Source organism: Ovis canadensis, chromosome 18 (genome assembly GCF_042477335.2).
Source record: "Ovis canadensis isolate MfBH-ARS-UI-01 breed Bighorn chromosome 18, ARS-UI_OviCan_v2, whole genome shotgun sequence".
Classification (NCBI taxonomy): Eukaryota; Metazoa; Chordata; class Mammalia; order Artiodactyla; family Bovidae; genus Ovis; species Ovis canadensis.
In genome coordinates this window covers 80589250-80611510 of record NC_091262.1, presented here as the reverse complement: position 1 = coordinate 80611510, position 22261 = coordinate 80589250, and the positions used below count along the sequence as shown (strand labels likewise).

Below are 22261 nucleotides of genomic sequence, written 5' to 3'. Positions count from 1 at the left end.
GGGAAGGAGAGCAATCTAATCCTAGATGGCACAATCAAAAGAAGAGAGATCACTCTGCCGACAAAGATTTGCATAGTCATAGTTTTTCTAGTAGTCATGTATGGATGTGAGAGTTGGACCATAAAGAAAGCTGAGAGCTGAAGAATTAATGCTTTTGAACTGTGGTGTTGGAGAAGACTCTTGAGAGTCCCTTGGACTGCAAGGAGATCCAACCAGCCAATCCTAAAGGAAATCAAGCCTCAGTGTTCACTGGAAGGACTGATGCAAAAGCTGAAGCTCCGATACTTTGGCCACCTAATGCAAAGAGCCGACTCATTAGAAAAGACCCTAACGCTGGGAAAGATTGAAGGTTAAAGGAGAAGGAGGCAGCAGAGGATGAGATGGTTAGATAGGATTGCTGACTCAATGGGTATGAATTCAAGCAAACTCTGGGAGATAGGGAAGGACAGGGTAGCCTGGTGTGCTGCAGTCTGTGGGGTCACAAAGAGTTGAACACAACTTAGCGACTGTACAACAATGATAACTAAATGGGAGATGTTTGTAAATGATGTTTGATGAGGAGTTAATATCCAAACTATATAAATTATTCATGTAACTCAAAATCAGATAAACAATCCAATTTAAAAAAGGGGAGAGGAGCCTGAACAGACATTTTTCCAAAGAAGACATACAGATGGCCAACAGGCACAAGAAAAGATACTCAACATCAGTAATGATTAGGAAAATGCAAATCAGAGCCACAATAAGGTATCACCCCTCACACCGACGAGAATGGCTACCATTAAAAAGACAACAGATAACAAATGTTGACAAGAATGTGGAGAAAAGGCGACTCTAGTACACTGTTGGTAGGAATGTAAACTGGTACAGTCACTGTGGAAAACAGTAATATTCCACAAAAAATTAGAAAGAGAACTATCATATGGTCCAGCAACTCCACTCCTGGGTATTCATCTGAAAAAAAGAAATGAAAACACTAATTTGGAAAGATATATGCACCTCATCAAGCTGTTCACAGCAGCACGATTCACAACAGCAAGACGTGGAAGCAACCTGAGTGTCCATCAGCACAGGACGGATGAAGATGCGGTGCATACACACGGCGGAGCATCAGCCGTGGGAGAACGGAGCCGCGCCGGCTGCAACAGCACGGATGGGTCTGCAGAGCGCCGTACTCAGGGAAGCAGGCAAAGACAGACCCCATGTGGTTCACTTACAAGTGAAAGTGAAAGTCACTCAGTCGTGTCCAACTCTTTGTGACCCCACAGACTATACACAGACCATCGAATTCTCCAGGCTAGAATACTGGAGTGGGTAGCCTTTCCCTTCTCCAGGGGATCTTCCCAACCCAGGGATCAAACCCAGGTCTCCTGCAATGCAGGTGGATTCTTTACCAGCTGAGCTATCAGGGAAGCCCTTAAATGTGGAGTGTAAGTAAGAAAACAAATGTAACAGCACAGAAATAGACTCACAGATTCAGAAGACAAACTAGTAGTTACCAGGTGGGGGTGGGGTCGGGGAGGGGGCAAAATAGGTGAAGAGGATTAAGAGGTACAAACTACTAGTTATAAAATAAACTGACTAAAGATGTGATGTGCAACATGGGGAACACAGTCGGTATTTTATAGTTGATAACAACTTTGTATGGTGTGTAACTGAAAAGACCCTGATGCTGGGAAAGATTGAGGGCAGGAAGAGAAGGGGACGACAGAGGATGAGATGGTTGGATGGCATCACTGACTCAATGGACATGGGTTTGGGTGGACTCCGCGAATTGGTGATGGACAGGGAGGTATGGCGTGCTGCGGTTCATGGGGTCGCAAAGAGTCAGACACAACTGAGAGACTGAACTGATACTATTAAAAGATACTGAATCACTATATTGTACATCTGAAGCTAATATAATACCATAGGATGACTACCAAAAAAAAAAAATAGTGCATTTGGGAAAGAGAAGCTGCTGCTGAACAGAATCCTCACAGGCAGAACCACGGGCTTGCAAAGCTGTGCTTCCTGTTCCTGCCGTTGAGCACCACCACAGCCAGCTTTTAGAACGACAGTGGAGCATCCCAGGCCAGCCCAGGTGTGCAAGCCAGGCAGCACCCATGGCCTCCGCATTACCACACGCCGTTCACTACTGTTCAGCAGAGCCGCCTGACGAGCGTCTGCCACAGACACACAGACAAGGGTCTGGGCAGGGAGCACACACCTGATCTCAGAATCTGCATCTCCCACTCTAAATAATAATTCTGGAAACCCTGATTGAAACTTCACTGTCCCACAGGCTCCACAGCCCAGCCCTGCAGAGAGCCCAGCGACAGAGGAGCCGGCAGCCCAAGCGGCCTTTGCCACCCCCACCCTGGCCCAGCACCCCTCGCGGCTCCCTGTACAACCAACCCCCTGCTTCCCAACTCTGAACACGCTGCTGCCTTCCTCCAAGATGTTCAGAAGACGGTGAAACGGTCTTCATCTGTCATCTCAGTATCAGCTAGTAACTCAGGTAAATAAACTCAGAGCTCAGGCACAATAAAGACCAAAAAAGTGGAGCTTCCTGGAATCACGGCCCCAACCCCACATTCCCCAGCAGCCGTCTCCCCTGCCTGAGAGAGACAGCATTCACACAGGATGCTTCCTTGCAGCCTCCATCTGGGGGGGAACTGTTGTTACTATTACAAAGGTGGGAGCAGAGGCTTCAAGGTGACCCAGAAGCTCGCGCAGGGCCCAGCCCCGCGCACAACCAGTGCAGGCTCCTGCTGCTGTGAGCCCCTGCGTCTTGGCTTGCCCACCTGCATGTGCCGTCTGTGACCCATTCCAGCCCTGGCTGGATTCCAGACACTTCTGCTGACAAGAGGCAGGGCAGCTCCGTGAGCCCCTGCCCTCTACAGGCTGGGAAGGAAGTGCAGCCTGAACTCAGGATGGTCTGGCAGTGGGCTCCCACTCTTTGAACTGAAACTCAACCCCCGCCACCAAGCTGAGTTTCTTCCCTCGAAGGAATGGCCACCAACTCCAGGGAAACCCAGATGGGCAGCTCCAAGACCTGTGACAGGCCAGCCAGTGCGCCACTGTGGGAAGACTGGACGGAACTAGGTGGGAGGCCCAGCAGGGCTGGTTCCACAGTGGAGCCGGGCTTGACAACTGCTCATGCTGTGCTCACAGCGGCCTCTCTACAAAGACAAGCGCTGCTTCTGATTCAGACGGGGCGAGGGCGCAGCCTCCCACTGCTCTCAAGACTGTAGCAAGGACACAAACCTTGTGCTCACCTCTGCACCTCCAGAAACTCCCAAGCTGGCCTGGTTGGGGCTGATGGCAAAAGGCTCAGGCCAGCAGAGTCTGACACAACCAAAGTGTCCCAGGGAAGGCAGGAGGGCGCCCCACAGCGCAGGCGGGAGCACAGCCAGCACGGCCTCTCCGGTTCTCCCCGGGGGTGGCGGCGGGCGAGCGCTCTGCTGGCTAGACCGCGACCCGCCCTGGCGTGGGGCTTAGGTTCAAAACAAGGAGATGCCAAAAGCATAAATAATCTAAATGACCCTGGAGAATTCCTAGCTTTGGAACAAAGCTTGCTTCTTTCGTTGAGAACCAGCCTGCTTCCCCAGCTAAGCTGATTACACTTGGGGGCCTCGTGGACCAAAGAGCGACGGTGCTCCTGCGCATTGCGGGATGGCAAGAGGCCGCCAGCTGGAGGGCCGCCGCGGCGGGAGGCAGACAACGCCCCCCCCCCTCCCCCCCCCGCCTCCTTTCTCTCTTCCTCATCCTTCCTTTTTATTTGTTAAATGAGAACATGTGGTTGAATTCTCAAACGTTAAATGGTTGTAAAATTCAATTCTATCACCTAACAGAATACTGGTGGTCAGTTCACCGGGTGGGAACCCATCCAGCCGAGAAGTATTCCTAAGGCTCACAAGGGCCCTGGAGTGGCTGGGGGAGCCTCGCCTCCTGACAGCCATGCCTGACTCTGTCCGGAGGATGACCTGAAGGTTCGGCTCACTCTCTTATTTCCCAGAATGGGAATGAATTACTTATAAGCAGCATCAGGCTGCTTAGCTGCCCTGCAGCCCTGGCGGGGACACTCAGAGCATAAGGGGATCCGCACAACCCAGGCAGCGGGGGGAGGAGGGCTGTCCCGGCCGCGGGCCTGGCCCTGGCGCCCAGACCAGAGGGGCACGGAGCAGCAGAGGCAGCCACACCACAGGATGGGCTGGAGCAGCTCTCCCGGCCCCTCTCTGGGACATGCTCCTCCTGGGTTCTGAACCCTGCAACCTGGAGAGGGTGGGGAGGGGAGGCTCCTCATGAGACTCTTAGGAGGCCCGTTAACCTGCAAGAGCGGCTAATCAGCCTCCTGCAATCTAGTGAGTGGCCTCCAAGAAGTCACATGGTTGAACACAGGGACCCCGGGAGGCAGGTCAGGCCTCCCGTCTCCACTCAGCTGAAGGCGGGCGGGCACGGCAGTGCAGGTGGCCTACCTAGCTGGGAGAGGTCCAGCCGGGCCCAGTGCATGCCTGTGGGGCAGCTGGCGGACAGAGTCCGGATGAACACCTGGCCGAGGCTGTCCAGCGCCCACAGGGCGTCTTGGCAGGCAGCGTAGGCCCTCATCTCAGCGTCGGGGGGCAGTTGCACGGTGGACGGGCGGCACTGGGCGTGCTGGGCACTCACACGGCACAGGTCCTTACTGCTCTGGCACAGCCACAGCGAGCTTCCTGCAGAGAGGTCACAGCATCACCATGAGGCCCCGGCTCGGCACCCACCCTCGCTCCCCACTGCGGGGCAGGAGCAGCCAGTAAACAGGAAACCAGCCCGACACACTCGGAAGAAACAAAAGAAGTCAGATCTTGGAAGCCCACATCACTGGCTTAGTGGCCTAGACCTTGGATGTTCTATAATGAACTGGGAAGCCTTCATCGTGGTGTGTTGGCCAGGGTCCTGAGGAAGCAAGCTCAGTGACTCCTTGGTAGTACGCCACTGAGAAGCCTCTGCCTGGGTGACAGAAGGGTGGCGGGGTGAGGGTGCTGGAGGAGGCCCAGAACACCAGGAAGCCTCTTCTCCCTTTCCTCACCCTCAAATTACAAGCTTTCATTCTCTCCATTTATTCAGAGTCCTTGAGGCTCAATTCACTTTAAAATGCAAACCACACTTAGAGAAGTTTTACAATCTCAGTCAGATTATCTAAAACCTGGGGCCAGATAACAGTTTAAAATTAAATTTTTGGGGGGATTTTGAAAACATAAGGTCATGGCCATGCCAGATATTTAAGTAACAGCCCTGAGGAGTCAGTTGGGAACCCTCCACCCCGCCACCCCAAACCCAGGCAGTGCAGTGATGCTTCTCTAATGCAGTGTGTCCAGTCATGACCTGCAGGACAGACGAGGGCAGGAGGGGCCTCCTGTCAAGTCAGTTTTGAGGCCGCATTCAGGACACCTGTGGTGTTCAGAGCTCTCTCCCTTGGCACTGCGGTCAGACCGTCTGGCGAGGGAGGGTTCTGTTGCACTGACCGAATCCTCCACATTCTGGCGGCGACAGGCTGGACCTCGCTGGCCACTCCCTCTGAACCACAGACTTGTGGCATCGTCTCGTTGGACTTGGCACCATCCTGGGCGGACGCTTTGGCCACCAGCAGGGCCACCTGACTGCCCTGAGCTGCAGGAGGGGCCCTGAGTTCTAAGTGGAGTTGGGAGGCGTGCCTGCCAGGGGGACAATGGGTCTGAGGCCAGCAGGGTCTGTAAACGAGGATCACAGGGGAAATGGCCCAGCGCCCGGACAAGCCTGGTGCCGACTGGCCTGTGTTATGGCCCCGAGATGTGCTGCTGGAGTACCGGCTGCCAGCCTCAGCAGCCACACTGGAAGCGCCCGGCTGTCAGGAGGAGCCTCGCCTCCAGACTCCCCCAGCACCCCGCACCAGGCCCTTCTCTCCTGCCCCGCTTCGGGGGCCCTCGCTCGTGACACCGCCATGGCCAGGCTCCCACCCCAACTCGACCACGCCAGACCACGGGTTTAACCGTTCAATGGCACCCCAACCCACCTTCCTTGGTGGGGGCAGTGGATGCCAACACGAAGGCCCACTTTGTGGCAGAGGCAGTCCCCCGGGGAACGACATGATTCCAGTAAGTGCCTGGAAAGAATAAGGGAAGACCGTGTTAAAGAAAGAATAACTTCAGAACGCTTCAGAACTTCAGTTCTAGGCCTCAATTGGTCTTCAAAACCCCTCACAGAGGAGGGGTTCTAGAGGGCCCTTAACGTTGGAGACCCAAGCCAGCACTGCGAGAGCCAGCCCAACAGGCAGAGCCGCAGTCCTGCCTAGGGTGGGGGGAGGCCACCCAGGGGAGACGAGCTGGAGGAGACCCACTGAGCAGGGCTCACTCACAGAAACGAAGGCTCAGCTGGCACGTGAGCACTTACGCCTACGTTTACAGACCTCGCCCGAGCCTCGCGTCTCCCACAGGGCAGTAATTTTCCCTCTTGGAAACAGACTATTTATTCTCTCATTAGACTCAAGTATGGGAGGAGTTTTTCATGTAAATGGAAACTGCTGACATAAAAACAAGCTCCACGTGCTCTCCTTATACCAAGTAGACACTGGTGTCCAAGTTGTAGGAACGACAGACAAAAAAGAGGACACTGATCAAGAGCACAGAGAACGCCTCCATCACACACGTCATACCACTGGCACTACACGATCTTTTCAAGCGGAGATCTTAGAGCCGTACTTTAAAAGCTGACTCTAAGTGGAGCTGCCCATCAAGCTGACCGAAGTAATTCACCCACCGATGAGACTCCCTCGAGCGACGTGGAATTCGTTCTTGCCCGAGGAGATCCAGACGCCACTGTTGTTGACGCCCAGCAGGCTCGGCTGGCACTGCAGCTGCTGGGACCAGAACGCCGTGCGGAGCCTGTCCGCCACCTTCTCCACGGGCACCTGGGCCGCCGTGGCTACCGAGTGCGTGGCACGGATGACGGTCTGGAACAGGCTGCACTGGTCGAACACCACGTAGTCCGTGACGCTCACCTGGAGGGAGGCAGGCAGGCGCCCTGCTCTCAGTGCAGTCACAAGCGCCTTCTGTTTGCGCGAGGCCTGAGAGCTAAGGCCCCGCCCACCTGCACGCGCGCTAGCGTGAGGACTGGGGACAGGTGTGGGGACAGCCCCGCCGCTGAGTGCAATTACCCCCGAGGGGTCGATCGGGGGATGCTAACGTCTGCCTTCAGTTTACATACTTTTCTACTGCTCGCACCTCTCATGAGCATGCATTCCTAAATATCACCCTGCCACATCCCGGAAGTCTTTTATTCTAAATCAGTGAGAAAGGATTATTTTGTTTTGAAATTTAGGAATTTCCAAAGGACAACCGGTATAATACTTAGAATCATAACACGGTTTTTAAAAAGGTAGTGTAGATAGAGTGATGGAGCAATTCGTGACCTAACAGGAAAATAAACGTGTTAGTCGCTCAGCGGTGTTCGACTCTGCAACCCCATGGACTGTAGCCCGGCAGGCTCCTCTGTCCACAGGATTCTTCAAGCAAGAACACTGGGGTGGGGGCTTCCCTGGGGGCTCAGTGGTAAAGAATCAGCCTCCCAATGCAGGAAGCCTGGTTTTGAGCCCTGATCCAGGAAGAACCTGCATGCCTCAGAGCCAGCTAGGCCCATGCGCCACAGCTACTGAGCCCGTGCTCTGGAGCCTGGGAGCCGCGACCACTGAGGCCTGCGTGCCGAGAGCCCGCGCTCCACGACAAGAGAAGCCAGTGGGCGGAGAAACCTGCTCTCTGCAGTGGGAGAAAAGCCAGCGCAGCACTGAAGACCCGGCACGACCAGGGGAATGCTGGCGTGGGCGCCGCGCCTCTCGGGGCCTTCCCGGCCCAGGGGCTGAACCCCGTCTCCTGCTCTGCAGGCAGAGGCGCTCCCACCTGAGCCACCAGGAGGCCCTGGCCTCACCGGCATGGCGAGTGACTACGCCGGAGCAGCAGCACAGACTGGACCTGTCCTGGACGTGCAGAGCACAGCCGGGCTCAGGCTCTAGACGCGCTTCTCTCACTTTCCCGAAAGAGGCCTTTCTCCAGGCTGTCTAAGGAAACCTCTCCTTGCTGGGCAGCTCTGGTTGCTGGAAAGCTCTCTGTCCACCCTGGTGGATTTAATTACAGAGAATGTCACGGCCCCACTCTTAGGACGGCCTTGTGCAGGCCACACTCCGAGGTCATGCACAACAAAATGCTGAGAGACGTGAAATCACCCCCGACAGGGAATCTCACGTGTAATAAACAAAACAGATGCAACAGGAGCAGCTATGAAGTCAGCACTGCACTCCGTGTGGGCGCACCGCCCCTCCTCACAGCAACAGAACCCGGGCTGACTGCGAGTTGCTGTTTGCACTGAGGTTCAAGCAAATGGCGTTTGTTAGCTGCAGAGCCTGTGGCCTCTTTCTCTCTTATGGGCAGAGCGCATGCCAGCTTGGCCAGGCAGATTCTACCAGAGTCCACAGGAGGCCGGCAGAGCCTGGGGACCACTGCCCTTCCTTGTGGGGTACGGCGCCAGGCCACACGGAAAGCCTGGGACACATTCAGTCCTAGCACCCAGGCCTGGCCGATAAGTAGAATGCAAGTTAAAAAAAAAAAGAACGGTTTAACGGCCAAACATAATGCTGACTCGAGCACTAGAGAGAATCAGTCCTGCAGTGACTAACGCAGCTCTGCTTCCAAATGCCCCAGAGATGACTGTCAAATCCCTCTGAAGATAATGTTCTGAATACTACGATAAAATGGTATCTAGCTTTCTTTAGGCGACTTAAACACAGAATTTTGTACATATATGCATTGTGTGTGTGTGTGTGTAAAACCATATGATACAGTTACAAATACACAGACTATTTCTGAATCATTTGTGTAACTTTTCAAATAGCACCTGGCATATCAAATCAGAGTCATAGAGCAAACATGACTTCCTCTTCCCCACACTCATCTGAAAGGCCTAAGAGCGGCCGGTGGAAGACCTGCCCTCGACGAGAGGCCTGAGGGGCAGCACCTGGCCCAGTGGGGCCCGCACAGGAAGAGCCGCTGCGCGCTGCACGGCCCCACCGCCCTGCTGGGGACTGCGGGCGACTCGTTTACGCTCAATGTTGCCAGAGGGGTAAAGAGAGCTTAATTATACCATCCTATTTGTCAGTGTTTACTTTTCTGGGAAAAATTCTCCTTTTCTTTGTTGAAATACCATTTATTTACAGGCCTTCTGTACAAGCAGGGATAGTGAGTTTTAATTGTGGGTTGGGTTTCTCACACCTATTATCTAATCTCTTTTCTTAGTACATTCTTTCAGAGTTAAATATTAGTATTACCTAGGTCTTCAAATGGATGTCACTAGGTTTATTTAGTGTGTAATATCAAATTTCTAAGTAACACCAAAATTTAAAATAAATAAACAAAGCCTGCATATTTAGGCAGAAAGAGCTGTCCAAGTCACTTTCTGTGAGAAAAGCCCTGACATTCCTAACGTGCTCAGATGGAGACTCAGGGGTGAAGACTCTGCCTGCAGCGCAGGAGATATGGGTTCGATCCCTGGGTCAAGAGGGCCCCCTGGAGAAGGAGTGGAAACCCACTCCAGTATCCTTGCCTGGAAAACTTCATGGAGTTCACAGAGCTGCGAAGTGTCAGACACGACTGAGCACGCACAGCTCATCAAACAGCAAAAGTGAACACTTTTGGTTTAACCCAAGCTCCCCGAACTCCGTAAGAAAAGGGAGGGGCGCTGTGTGGGAGGCGCCCTGGCGCGGACCCTGGAGCTGAACACCTACTTGCCACCAGTGGTCGTCGTCTCCTTGGGGCTTCTTGGAAACGATGCCAGTCCGGAACCACAGGTTTCCTCGGATGTCCAGGGCCCACAGGCTCTGCTGGTCCCCGAGGGTTATACAGACGGGCTCCAAAGCCTGCCGCTCACTGGAAACAAGGACAATAGCGTGGTGTCAGCACCCAGGTTCTTGGCCCCCAGCGTGTCTGGGACACTGACATCAAGTGTCTGGGGGGGCCTCGGTGTGGGACAAGAGATGAGCCGCACCCGCAAGTCCCAAGGAAGGAAGCTTGAGTTCAGAGTTCAATGGCTGTGCAGTCCGCACCGTTCAGACGTGTGGCGGGACCTGAGGGACACACTGCAGGCCCAGGAGAGTGGGGAACACTCCTTAGAGAAAACGACCCGGGAAGAAGCACAGGTGCCTGAGGGACACCAGGCCTGTGTGGTCCAGCGCCCCACCCCTGCCTCCACCAATTAAGTGAACAGAACCTGCCAGTGCCAGGCTGTGCGGGGCAGCAGCAGCCTGGCAGACCTGCCCTCTCAGCGGACAACACCCTCCCTCTGCCATCCAGTCGTCCCTGCCAGCGTCTGGGATTAGCTGCGGTCCCCCAAGCACAGCGCCTCCCTGACCTCTGCAGGGGAGCCGGGGCACCCCCGTGAGGCATGTCCCTGTCCAGCTCAGGACCATCTACACCAACGGGCGGTGGTTCCCCCAGACGGGAGCTCTGTGAGGCCAGGGCAGGTCACGTTCACACTCTCAGCCCAGCACCACCCCCGGCTCTCAACAGCAGCTCACTCAAGTTTCCTGGGATGCTAAACTCAAACCAAGACTATCCTAACTTTTCTAAGGACTACTGATAATTTCACGCTAGAAAAATGACCTGACAGTAATTCTGCAAGGAAAATTTTGACTGGTAGAAAGCAACCAAATAAACTGTAATTCATGGATAATTTCAGCTGACAAGGAGGATAATAAATGAAAATATTTGGCTTAGTCATCTGAGACTCTAAACAGAAACTTTCTGATGCTGGGCAGTTCTGCAGAAAGACCACCACAAGAGAACTGTGAACATGTGGGGCTCAAGGTCACACACAAATGCTGCTCAAGGGTAGAAGCATTTTTAAAACTGAACTCTGACCCAACGTCCAGCCTGCCAGTCAGAGGGAGGCACAGGGTGCCTTCAAGGCCAGGCTGCTGGCATTGACTCTGACAATCCCAGAGAACACCACGACCTTGGAAACCTTCAGGGAACCAGCTCTGCCTGGGAGAGGCTCACATGGGTCACTTAAGGGGTGTTAAGCTGACAAAGACCAGACAGGGACAAGGAGGACACAGACAGTGTCTGCCCCTACACGCATACCTGACGATGTCGCACTTCCAGAGCTCCCCCTCGGGGCAGAAGCTGCTCACTCCCTCCCGGTACAGGAGGGCTCGCTGCTCCGTAAGCGCCCACACCACACTGTTGCGGGCAGTGACCTGGGACAGCGGGAACGGACAGTCGACCTTCACGGCTCTAGCGCAGGGGCGATCCACGCTGAGACCTGCCGGGGAGGGCGGAAAGACCCCAGAGACACACCTTCAGGATTTCACTCCCCATTCTCATCCTGTTGCTGGCTTATTTTTCTTTTTTGGTATTCTGTTATTATAGCCTTTCCTTTCATAGTAAGCGTTTTCTCTTTTTAAGGTTTAGTCAACCTAAGATGGTTAAATTGTGCTTAAATATAACGTCCATCTGAAGTGTTTTTGGATGCTCTTTGGAAACTGGAATAACAAAAATTCAGGACCTTCTAGTGTCCCCAAGTAGCTAAACAAGTTCTGAAAGAACACGAAAGCCCAACACAGGAGAGCAGCCAGACCCGAGCCAGGAGGGCCCCGGCCCAGAGGAGCTGGTGCGCAGACATCCTCCGCCCTCAGCGGCCACGGCCCTCGGAGACTCTGCAAGTCCTGTCTCAGGAGCCCTGAGGCCACTCCTAAGGGAGCTGGCAGAGCAGCTGCTACCTGAAGCCCGTACCTGCAGCCTTGGCCTGCAGCCGGGCCTCTGCTCTCCCCAGCGTGTCCCTACTCATCACTCAGGCGCCCCTCGGTATCACAGTCCTTGGGCTGCACTTCTTCCTCAGACTCAACACGGTGGGAATCACCTACAGGACTTCTTACCTTACTAACCCTCAGGCCAAACCCGGAGCCTCTAACCCGGTAGCTCTGGGTGGGTCAGAGTTGGGCTGAAAATCACTGCCCAGGTGATTTCTAAGGCCCTCCTCATCCCCAGGCCAGAGTGCCCTCTTTCCCCAGCAGGAACGATATTCAGATGCCTCTGGAAGTTGGACATGCCTGTCTTCCCAGCTATTTTTCACTTTCAAGGAAGCCATGGGAACAGGCTGGAGAGACTGGTGGGCACACGGGCCCGAAGCTGGCAGGGCTGCCCTCCGGACTGAGGCAGGAGCTGCTGGTACGCTGGCGCCCCACACCCGAGAGCAAGCCAGGTATGGAGGGCTTCCAGTCCCAGAGCTGTCCCTGGCTGACTGTTTCCAACAGAGACGGAAACATCCTCTTGGAAGCAGCAGTATTAAATGGTCAAAAGACTGATCTTTACGTAAATCCAACAGGGCCTCTTGACAAGCGAAAAAGAGCTCCTGCCCTGTACTCATTTCCAGGTACTGCTAAACCATGTTGCTTTTGGAAACCCATATCCCATTTTGCTGACAGTACATAAACACTGACTCTCATTACAGTTTATTTTTAATAAACAAGTCCCACTGAGTCTCTTCCAACAGCTAAAGGTTCCCCTCAGGGCAGTTTCCTAGGACAAGATAAACTGCTATTTGGAGCAGATTATTTCTCATTGTTTTTTCCTGACCCATGTGTAAATAAGGATATGGAAGCAGGGCTTTGACCGGGCTGAAAACACTCAGTCATGAGTTAAACGGAAAAATGATTCTAATGTCATTTCTCTGTTACTCTTTCCTCTTCAGATTTGATACCACAGGAAAAGGGACACGCAATAGTTAGCCCTATAAGATTCAAAATAATTTTATTAATTCCTGCCGTAAATATGTCCTGGGCTGAATGTGAGTGAATAGCAGAAAGCTGGTAATAGATTTCAATGGCAAATACTCTCTTTCCGGAAACGTTTTAACTTAGATTCACATCCAGCCCCTCCGTCACCGCCTCCAAGCACATCGCCACCAAAGTGCAGTCACCCGGGGGCAGCCACCTGTCTGCAGGTACAGGTCCCCGTTGGTCCTGACGATCCAGGCTGTGTCGTCGCTCAGGGCCACAAACACCGCCTGGGGCAGAGCTTCGTACCAGTGGCGCTTCCCCTTGACGGCCACCTTTCCGCACGCGAAGGCTCGGTTAGACTTCTGTTCGATCTTCCAGAGAAGGGCGCCTGTGGAGATGAAAACTCTATCCACGGGCCAATGGACACCGAGAACTCTTACCTGCTAAGCTCCCTTCTGGGCGCTGCGGGCAAGCGATTTCTCCAACGCGCCCCCTTTGCTGCTACGCCGGCCGGGGAAGGGCAGTGCTGAGGCGCGAGCCCCCGGGCCCCCTCAGCCGCCACCTCATGTGTGAAAGGGGATCAGTGGCAGCACGCAGGCCGTCAGGAAGGCAGGAGGGGAGATCGCCTCAAGGACACAGCACACAGGGCGGGCATCAGGGGCCCACACCATGTGGGAGAGGGGCAGCGCCGCCAGGTGTGCTGGGAGAGGACCCGGATGGCCATCCTGAGGCATAGTGCGTGTCCCAGGAAAGAGAGCACCTGAAGGGACCCAGAGGGACAGGGTGAATTCTGGACCAGCCAAAAGGATACGGTGCAGGAAAAGGGCGCATCTGAGCTGGGCTGTCCCTTTTTCCACTTAGAAAAGGGTTCTACTAAACAGAAGATGGGGAGGGAAGGAGGAAAGGCAGACAGGAAGCCCGTCTATGGAGACGGAGGCAAGGTGTAACAAACCACCAGTGTCACCAAGAATGCACAGGCTGGACAGAGGGTGCGAACGAGGCGCAGACGGAGGAGAGGCAGCTGGCCCAGCCCGCAGCCCCTAGTGCCCACCGTGGTCGGGGCCCTGCAGGACGGCTCAGCCAGAGCACCAACCTGGTGGAGACAGAGCTCCCACTGGAGCGGTGAGGGCGTGAATGGTGTGTAGACACAAAGTAATTCACAGAATCAGGAAAGAACCAACGTTTATAACCGGCTGGGGAGATGAACCCAAAGGTAAATGAAAGGGAAAGGGTTAAAGTGCACAACTATATAAAGTCAGCTAATGGAAACAGATTATCTAGTCCCTAAGGAAAAATATTTTTCAAACAGGCCAAAGATGGAAGAAACCCCTGAACAAACCAGCAGTTTACATAGTGACAAAGGCCAGGGGAGTCAGAGGGAGTCTCTAACAGACGTCACAGGCTCAGTTTTGTCTGCCTTCCATTCTGATGCTCTAACCAACTAGCTGCTACTGCTACTGCTAAGTCGCTTCAGTCGTGTCCGACTCTGTGAGACCCCATAGACGGCAGCCCACCAGGCTCCCCCGTCCCTGGGATTCTCCAGGCAAGAACACTGGAGTGGGTTGCCATTTCCTTCTCCAATGCATGAAAGCAAAAAGTGGAAGTGAAGTCGCTCAGTCGTGTCCGACTCTTAGCGACCCCATGCACTGCAGCCTACCAGGCTCCTCCATCCATGGGATTTTCCAGGCAAGAGTACTGGAGTGGGTACCATCGCCTTCTCCAAACAAACCAGCTACAACCAGGCAAATACACATACATACTTTTGTTCTATTCCCCTCGCCAAATAGGTAAAAGCAGCCAACATTTTGACAGACACAAGATTCTGTACAGATGGGGGCGGGGGTAGACCCTCACCCAGGAAGTGTCTGTCCCAGCCCACTGACAACGGCCTGATCACGGCTTGAAGGACTGAATGCATTTTCTTTTCACAGCCCAGGAGTAGCCTGTTCACCCAAAGATGTATGTAGCTCGTTAAAAAATAATTTCTAAGAAAGAAACCAAATATTTCAAATTTATCCAACATATCCATGGGCCCATCTTCATTAGTTCAGTTGCTTTAAAGCAACACTAAGAAACATGAACACATTTATTCTTATGAGAAATTTGTACGTTAATATTTCTTTTAAAAAAAACCCTCAAAATTCAAGCTATTTGCATAACTTAACACAAGTATATTCATGTGTTACCACTGCAATTAATTAAAAAAACTAATAACTGAACTGTATTTGCACAATTTTTAGTTGATGTCAAATGAAGCAGTCCATGTCCCATGGCAGAAAGCCCTTAAACCTGCAGGAAAGGCCAAGGTCTGCTGAGTGGATGGTCCCGAGTGCTTGGGTGGCTGCGTGGGGTGGGGAGGGGGCCGGGCGCAGGGAACCAGGGGGCGAACCTGAGGGCGAGACTGCCACCTGCTGGACGGCATCTTCGAACTTCTGCCAGCGCAGCCCAGCGCCAGGCAACGCGCTGCAGAACAGACCGCCTTTGTAGTCCAGGCACCAGAGGTACTTCTCGGAGACTGCCAAGCTGAGGATGCCGTGGCCGGGCCCGGAGTAGCCCATCCAGCTTTCTGCAAACTGACAAGGACAGAGCCTGCTGAGTCGGCGACAGAAGACACAGCTGCACGTGCCCCACACCCGGCAATCCGAGAAGTGCGCCAGCATTTAAGTCGCGGAGCTGAAAGGGCTGTGTACGTGCCAGTGTGTGTGTGTCTGTAAAAGGCCCTCTGAGCAGCCATGCGGAGACCGGCCCCGCTGTCTCTGGACCAGCTCTAACAGAAACACTGTGAGACGGGAGCTGCTGTCCCTGCAAGGACCCCACCACATCCCTGGATAAACACTTTCTCGTAGATACTGAAACCTCTTCCCTAACCCGGGGCTCACACCGACATTCTGCAGGTACGCCTCACTTCCCACTTGAACGCAGCCTGGTCTCTGTGTGTCTACAGGAGAAACGGCATTCTCATTACAGGAGAAACGGCACTGCCACTGCCTTTGTTTTCTCATGGTATGGTTTTGAGTTCTGCTCCAGTCACCACAGGTGGCCCACCCTGTGGTTGATGGACACCTGGTCAGGACACCGCCTGACTGGAGTTTGGAGACTAAGGTTTAGCTGCGAGGAATCTTTCAAAAAGCAAAGCTGAATAAAGCGTGTGCTTTAAAAGTTTGCCAAGACTGCAAAAGAAACCCATGTATTTGCACAATTAGCCACACGAGGACGTTCACTGCTCCATAGAGCATGATGCCCAATTCTTCTCAGCTGGCCCTGCTCCCAGGACACGCCTTAGCTGTGCCCTCGAAGCCCACCAAATGTGGCTTTCAGATGGCTGGGCTGGGTGAAGGCAGGCAAGGTCCTCACAGTGCTAGGGGCCCTCTCACCAGGGACTTTCTAAAACTCTGCCCAGAAGCCCAATCGCACAGGCCAGAGCTGCCCGGCTAATGCCGGGGTGGGTGGGGGCCCTGTGGCCACCCCCTCTCTCCGCCCTATGCTCATCACCAGCGCCCAAGTCCTGCTCCACTGCGAGGCTCTGCAGACTGGCTCCTCCCTGACTTGGACTCTGGGACCCAGGACTGTCCGTCACAGGCACTGCAGCATCCCAGCGCCAGACGCAGACCTTGGCAGCCGAAGGTACTCAAGAAAGGACACACACACAGAAAACCGCGGGAAAAGGCCCGCTCTCTTAAAGCAAGTAAGCGCGACGTTTTGCTCTCAAGGCAGGACAGACAGCACTGAAGTCTGAGAGAGGGGACCCTGGGGCCACCCTGGCCCCACCTGCTACGTGACCTGGTGAAGCCAACAAAGTGTCTGATTCTCCACTTCCTCCTATGAAATGGGAGCACCTAGCTTGTAGTTTTTGTTTCCAGAGAAGTAAACGAATTGAATTTGTGAAGTGCTGAGCGTGGCACCTGACCCCTGTGGGTGCTGCCGTGCCTCGGTGGGACAGAGGTTCCAGAGGCACCTGGGGACGGCACGTGTGGCTGTAGGTTCCCCCGCAGGCCACACCTCACAGCCACACCACAAGAAGAGTTGCAATACACAGCTTTGAACCCAAACACATCTAACGATAATTACTTGCTGGGCTTCTCTGTAAAGAATCCACCTGCCAGCAAAGGAGACATGGGTTTGATCCCTGATCCGGGAAGATCCCACGCGCCAAGGAACAACTAAGCCCAAGCGGCACAGCTACTGAGCCTGCGCTTTAGGTACCCAGACCACCGAGCCTGCGCTCCAGAGCCCGGGGGGCACAGACCACTGAGCCTGCACTCTCGAGCCTGGGGACCCAGACTACTGCAGCTCGTGCGCCTGGAGCCCAGGGTCGTCCATGCCCCGCTGTCTCAGGCCCCACGGGGACCAGCTCCCTTCTATGCCCGTCACACCCTGGCACCGATGTTGAGTCAAAGAGATGTGCATCTGAGGAGAGGGAGTCGGGGACTGTTGGCCTCCAGCCTGCTCCATGCCTTCTCCTCCACGAGGGGATGGGCCTCTGCCCACTGGGTTCCTGGAGTGGCCCCAGGCCAACCCAGCCACTCTCCAGGATGATGAACACTAAGTGCCCATGCTGGGCCGGCCCCCCCGGGTCAGAAGCAACGGTGAGAGGCCGCGCTCTTGTTGGTTACTGTTTGGGAACGACAGGTCAGCAGGAGCCCAAGCCATTTCAGATCCCTGTGCTGGAGACCCCTCAAATCTGGGCCTCCAACATTCGGCTTACAGGGTTGACAGTGGGAGTGTAACTTCTTCCCAGTGTCAGTTTGCCAGTGACTTCCCTTAAGGAAGGAGCCCTCGTACCTGATCGGCCTTGAGCAGCCCAGGGTCGTCCGTGCCCAGCTGCCTCAGGTCCTGCAGGGAGCGGCCCCCTCCCAGCTCCGTCACGCTCGTCTCTGAGGACGAAGAGGGCAGCCCATGGCCGTAGATGTCCTCCTCATCACTGGATGTCAGCACCTGGTCCCGTGAGGGCTGCTCCTGGGTGCTGGCGGCCGAGGCCGAGGCCCAGGGAGGTGGTCGTCCTCCCCCTCCCAGGTCATGCTCGGAAGTGACGACCGCTGTCTGGCCCGTGTCAGCGTCAGGAGCAGCGCACCGGGGACTCGGGCTGAGGCGGCGGGGGGCTCCCATGTGCATCAGGAAGCCCTGCTCTTCGGGGGGCTCCTCAGCCCTGCCTTCGTCAGCCGTGGCCCCCAGAAGGCGCTGCTCTGCACTGGGGGCCCAGCTGAGGCGGGAAGGCTCCGGCGCCAAGTCCAGGAGGCAGGCTTCTGAGAAAGCGCCCAGGGGGCCATCAGGCTGCACAGCCCCATCCCCCCGGGCCTCCGCCGCGCTGCCCGGCCCACTGTCCGCAGGACGAGGCTCCCCCTCAAGCTCCACGATGTCCTCAGTGTCCTCTGCGCACTCCGTCGGACGCCAGAAGGAGCTCCCTGCCCCACCGGGGGGCTCTGTCCCGCCCTCGCCGTCGCCCAGGGGGCTTTCAGTTCTCCCTTCGGCTCCTCCGTTCAGCAGGTCGGGCGCGGGCAGGGGCACCTCCAGGACACTGAAAGCCTCGGGGTCGCTATACTCTGGCAGCACACCGCCGGCCTCCCCGCTGAGACTGCTCTCCTGGTCAGGAGACCCTGTGCTGGACTGGTCCACGACGCTGCCCAAGCTGGAGGCCGCAGACGGCAGGTCCGTGCTCACGGACTGGGGGCTGTCCCCAGGACACTCATGGCCGGGGGTTGACTCAAGTGAGCTGGGCCCCGCGGTGCTGCTCCCGCCTTCTACTAGAAACAAGAACGGTTAAGATCAGGCAGGACGCCACACAAGCGGCAAGATGAGAGCTAAGAAACAAAAACTTGGCCTAAGGAAAAAAGCTTCTTAAATGAAGGAGCTGTAATTGGTGAAGAATAAATCTCTCAAGTACAAAGTACCCCAATGCAGGGGTGTTTTAAATGGATGCAGATACTGTACACATGATGGGCTCTGAGGCTTCCTTCAATAAATGTTAACTAAGCAAAAACAAAGGAACAAATGGATCCCAGAACAATTTTTTAAAGTTATCAAAATATTAAGGCATCTGATAACATTCTCCTTCAATACTGCAGCGATGTTTAGTAGAGAGGCTCAACAGGCATCAAGGAGTAAGTAATAAGTTAAAAAATTTCCATGTTAAATCCCATATCTGGGACTTCCCTGGTGGTAGGTTAAGAATCCACCTACCAAAGCAGGGGATGTGGGTTTGATCCCTGGTCCGGGAAGATCCCACATGCTGCTGGGCAACTAAGCCCATGAGCCACGATTGAAGGCCGAGCTCTGGAGCCTGTGAGCCGCGATGACAAGCCTCTGCAAGAAGCGGCCCGTGTGACACAACCCCCACTCACTGCCACCAGAAAAGCCTGGGTGCGGCACCAAAGACCCAGTGCAGCCAACAGTAAGCAATTGAAAAAATATCCCATATCTGGGGACTTCCCTGGCAATTTAGTGGTTAGGACTCTGTGAGTTCACTGCCAAGGACATGGGTTCATACCTTGGTTGGGGAACTAAGATCTCACAAGCCCCACAGGATGGCCAAAAAAAAAGAAAAAAATCCCGTATCTGATGACACACCCAACACTAAACATAAACTGATGCATCTGAAGATTTCCACAGCTTTCCTTCCAAGTCCACAGACTCTCTGGTCCGACAGATGATATACATGAATAAACCAAATTCTTAACTTAAGTATTGGAAGTATATCACTTTGTGTTAAATACTGGATAAAGCTTTCACAATGAAACTCCTCCGAGGAGGACAGACGCTGCTGCCTGTGCTCTCGGCAAGCAGCCCCCGCCCGCCAGGCTGGTGAGAGGCCCCACGCGGCGGGAGGGGGCCCCAGGCGCTCTGCCTCGGAAGGTACCTGTCTTCCTCGTCCTTTTCTTCTTTTTCACTCTGAGAGGCTTCACCACGAGCTCCTGGTCGAAGTCCTCCGAACTGATCACGCTGAACCTCTTTGAGGTGAGTGGGCCGCCCCTGCCCAGCTCAGGGGCTGCCTGCAGCCCGGAGCCACTGTCCGTGGAGTTGAGTGAGCTGCTCCTGCTCCTGGGCTGGCTGGCCATGGAGCTGGCCACTGAAGAGCCCCGCAGCCTCGTCTCGGAAGGTGTGGCCGCCGGCAGCTTCTCCGCATGTGGCCCGTGGACTTGCTCTGTGCACGCCGATGTCTCCAGACTGTCCCTCACTGGTAAAGAAGCTGGTTTTACTGTGGTTATCGGAGGGAAAGATGATGTGCTCTTATTATTAAGGGTAAAACATGTGTCCCAGGTGACAGACTTCAATGTTCGAAAGTCTTATGCATCAATCCCACAGACTGGGTCAGAGCATCAGATGGAGATTAGTCAGGCGGGTGCCAAGTTCCCCTTCCTATCCACTCAACCCCCAACCCTCCAGACCCACAGAAACGATTCCAGCAAATGTGAGACCCTGACTGAAAGTAGGTGATCTTCAAGAAAAGTATCATAAACTGATTTTTAAGAATCAAAAGAAACCCTCTGAATAACTCGTTTAAAGCTACAATCACTTAATGAGTAAATGAAAGTGGTAAGTTTTCTACATTATAAACTTTAATTACATACATTTTATAACAAAGTTTTGTAACAAATACATTTTATAACAAATACAAACCGATTGATGCTAGTCCTTCAGGCCTGCTTGAAATTCGTATAATGTTCCTGTCTCCCTTTAAGAAAAATATTTCATTTTCTGTGCAGGAAACAGACACGATATCACCTGATCCTTCCAAACCAGCAATTGTAGCCTGTCCAGAAAAAGAAAATCACAAAACCAGGCAATGGTAATAGCTCAATCTGTACAAGCACGTGCTAGAGTCCAAAGAAGTCAAGTAACTGCTGTTTGCTGCCATGACTTTCTGAAACTTGGGAGTTATTCAACCCAAAGTGAGGGAGTACCCGACAGATGGTAGCTGAGTACCCGTCAGTACCTTTCTGGGACCGAGCTTGCAGTCTCTCCCCGCCCCCAGCCACACTCTCCACTGGCCCCGGTTGTGCTATCGTGCCCACCCTGCAGCAGGTGCATCCACTGGCCCGTCCGGACCCTGGCCCTGACCCCATGACGTCACGCCCCCTACTCGGATTCTCTCCCTGGCCCTTGGTCACCGGGAGTTTCAACTTGATTCAGATGCCACCTCCTTGGGAAGAGTCCCTGACAAGCTGGCCTTCCTCAGCAATGCCCAGGACTCTCAGAGCTCACAGCCCTTTACACAAACCCCCGCCCGGCCCGTCTCTCCTGGGCTGGATGTGTGCTGGCCGGTCTAGGGCCCCTACCATGTGGATTCCCACGGGAGAGGCCAGGCGGGCACTGCGAGTTGCGGTTGTGAATGAATGAGGAGGGAGACAGGACTCCTCCAACGCCATCTGAAAGCCGTCAGCACCCAAAACACAGGACAACCCTGAGCCCTTACTGACCGAAAAACATTCTTGCTTCCCAGTCAACAGCAAATAGGAGACTAGCTCAATGCAGAGGAGAAAATGGGTCTAAGTCCTCTGTTAATTCTTAGGTAACCCTGACAGTGGTCTGAAAGCTTCCCACCGTGCTGCCACGTTCAGACTGTCTGTGCATGCCCCGCCTCTCTGGCTCCACTCCTCCACCCACAAAATGAAGCTAATTACACCTACTGGAGAAAGCTTTGGGTAAGTGTTCAGAAGAGAGGAACTGATGTATAATTATAGTATACCTTGACCCCACCAACTAATAAGTGCACATTAAGTTCAAAGAGGACCCAAAGAAAAAAGAAAAGCTGTGTTCTCTAGACCCGGGGAAGAATACAAAAGTGTCTTTCAAACGTTCTTTAAGAAGAGAAACTCAGGGCTAAAAGGCACCTTGGTGATTCCCTAGGCCAACTCACCCGTCCCTGCCCCATGTCGCAACAAAGACTTAGTGCAACTAAAAATAAAATTTTAAAACAAAGAATATACCGAAACTGAACAGTTTAAAAAAAATCCTAAAGCAATCTCTATTGGCAATAATCTCATCACCCTACTTTAAACAGAAATTGTTTCCAACCATGATTTAATAGTGCTGGAAAGATGTCCAAATACATCATCAAGTAAAGTGGGGGGAAAATGGCAAAACGAAGTAGCTCCAACTCGGGAAAAGAAATAAGGGTAAAAGAAGAGGGTAGAAAGCAAGCTAGAGAAAGGGCCCCCTGCCTCGCTCAGCCTCACCCTGGGGAAACCCTGGGGAGTGGGCCCCTGTCTCACTCTTTCTGTTAATGTTTGAGTTTTGATCTCATTTCATTATGCTCACGGTAATTTGGTAGCCATAAAACACATGATCCAAAGAAATTATAAAGAACAAATTTACTTTTCTGCTTAAACAAAACACACACACACACACACACACACACACACACACACTTTCTTAGCAGGGGATAGGACTACAAATATTTAAAGCAAATATTTTTTCAAATCTACAAAACCAACCAAACCTTCACCTGGTTTCCGTTACCAGCTCAATGGAAAAGGCAACACACAGGACCCAGGCTGTTCCACC

General features: G+C 53.7%; 1 protein-coding gene across 6 annotated transcripts in view; it reads right to left on the bottom strand.

Annotated features, from left to right (window-relative positions):
* Positions 1–22261, bottom strand: part of TECPR2 (tectonin beta-propeller repeat containing 2) — a 100643-nt gene that overhangs the window by 32821 nt on the left and 45561 nt on the right. For 2 of the 6 annotated variants that reach the window (XM_069559545.1, XM_069559546.1), the window contains exons 7-16: positions 20375–20507; positions 19614–19952; positions 17543–18501; positions 15150–15333; positions 12975–13148; positions 11124–11304; positions 9770–9911; positions 6757–6997; positions 6014–6103; positions 4461–4694 (exon numbers count right to left, since the gene is read on the bottom strand). In XM_069559545.1, coding sequence (XP_069415646.1) covers positions 4461–4694; positions 6014–6103; positions 6757–6997; positions 9770–9911; positions 11124–11304; positions 12975–13148; positions 15150–15333; positions 17543–18501; positions 19614–19952; positions 20375–20507 — 2677 coding nt within the window. The remainder of the gene's footprint in view (positions 1–4460; positions 4695–6013; positions 6104–6756; positions 6998–9769; positions 9912–11123; positions 11305–12974; positions 13149–15149; positions 15334–17542; positions 18502–19613; positions 19953–20374; positions 20508–22261) is intronic. The other 4 variants (XM_069559549.1, XM_069559550.1, XM_069559547.1 and 1 more) reach the window with 3 other exon arrangements.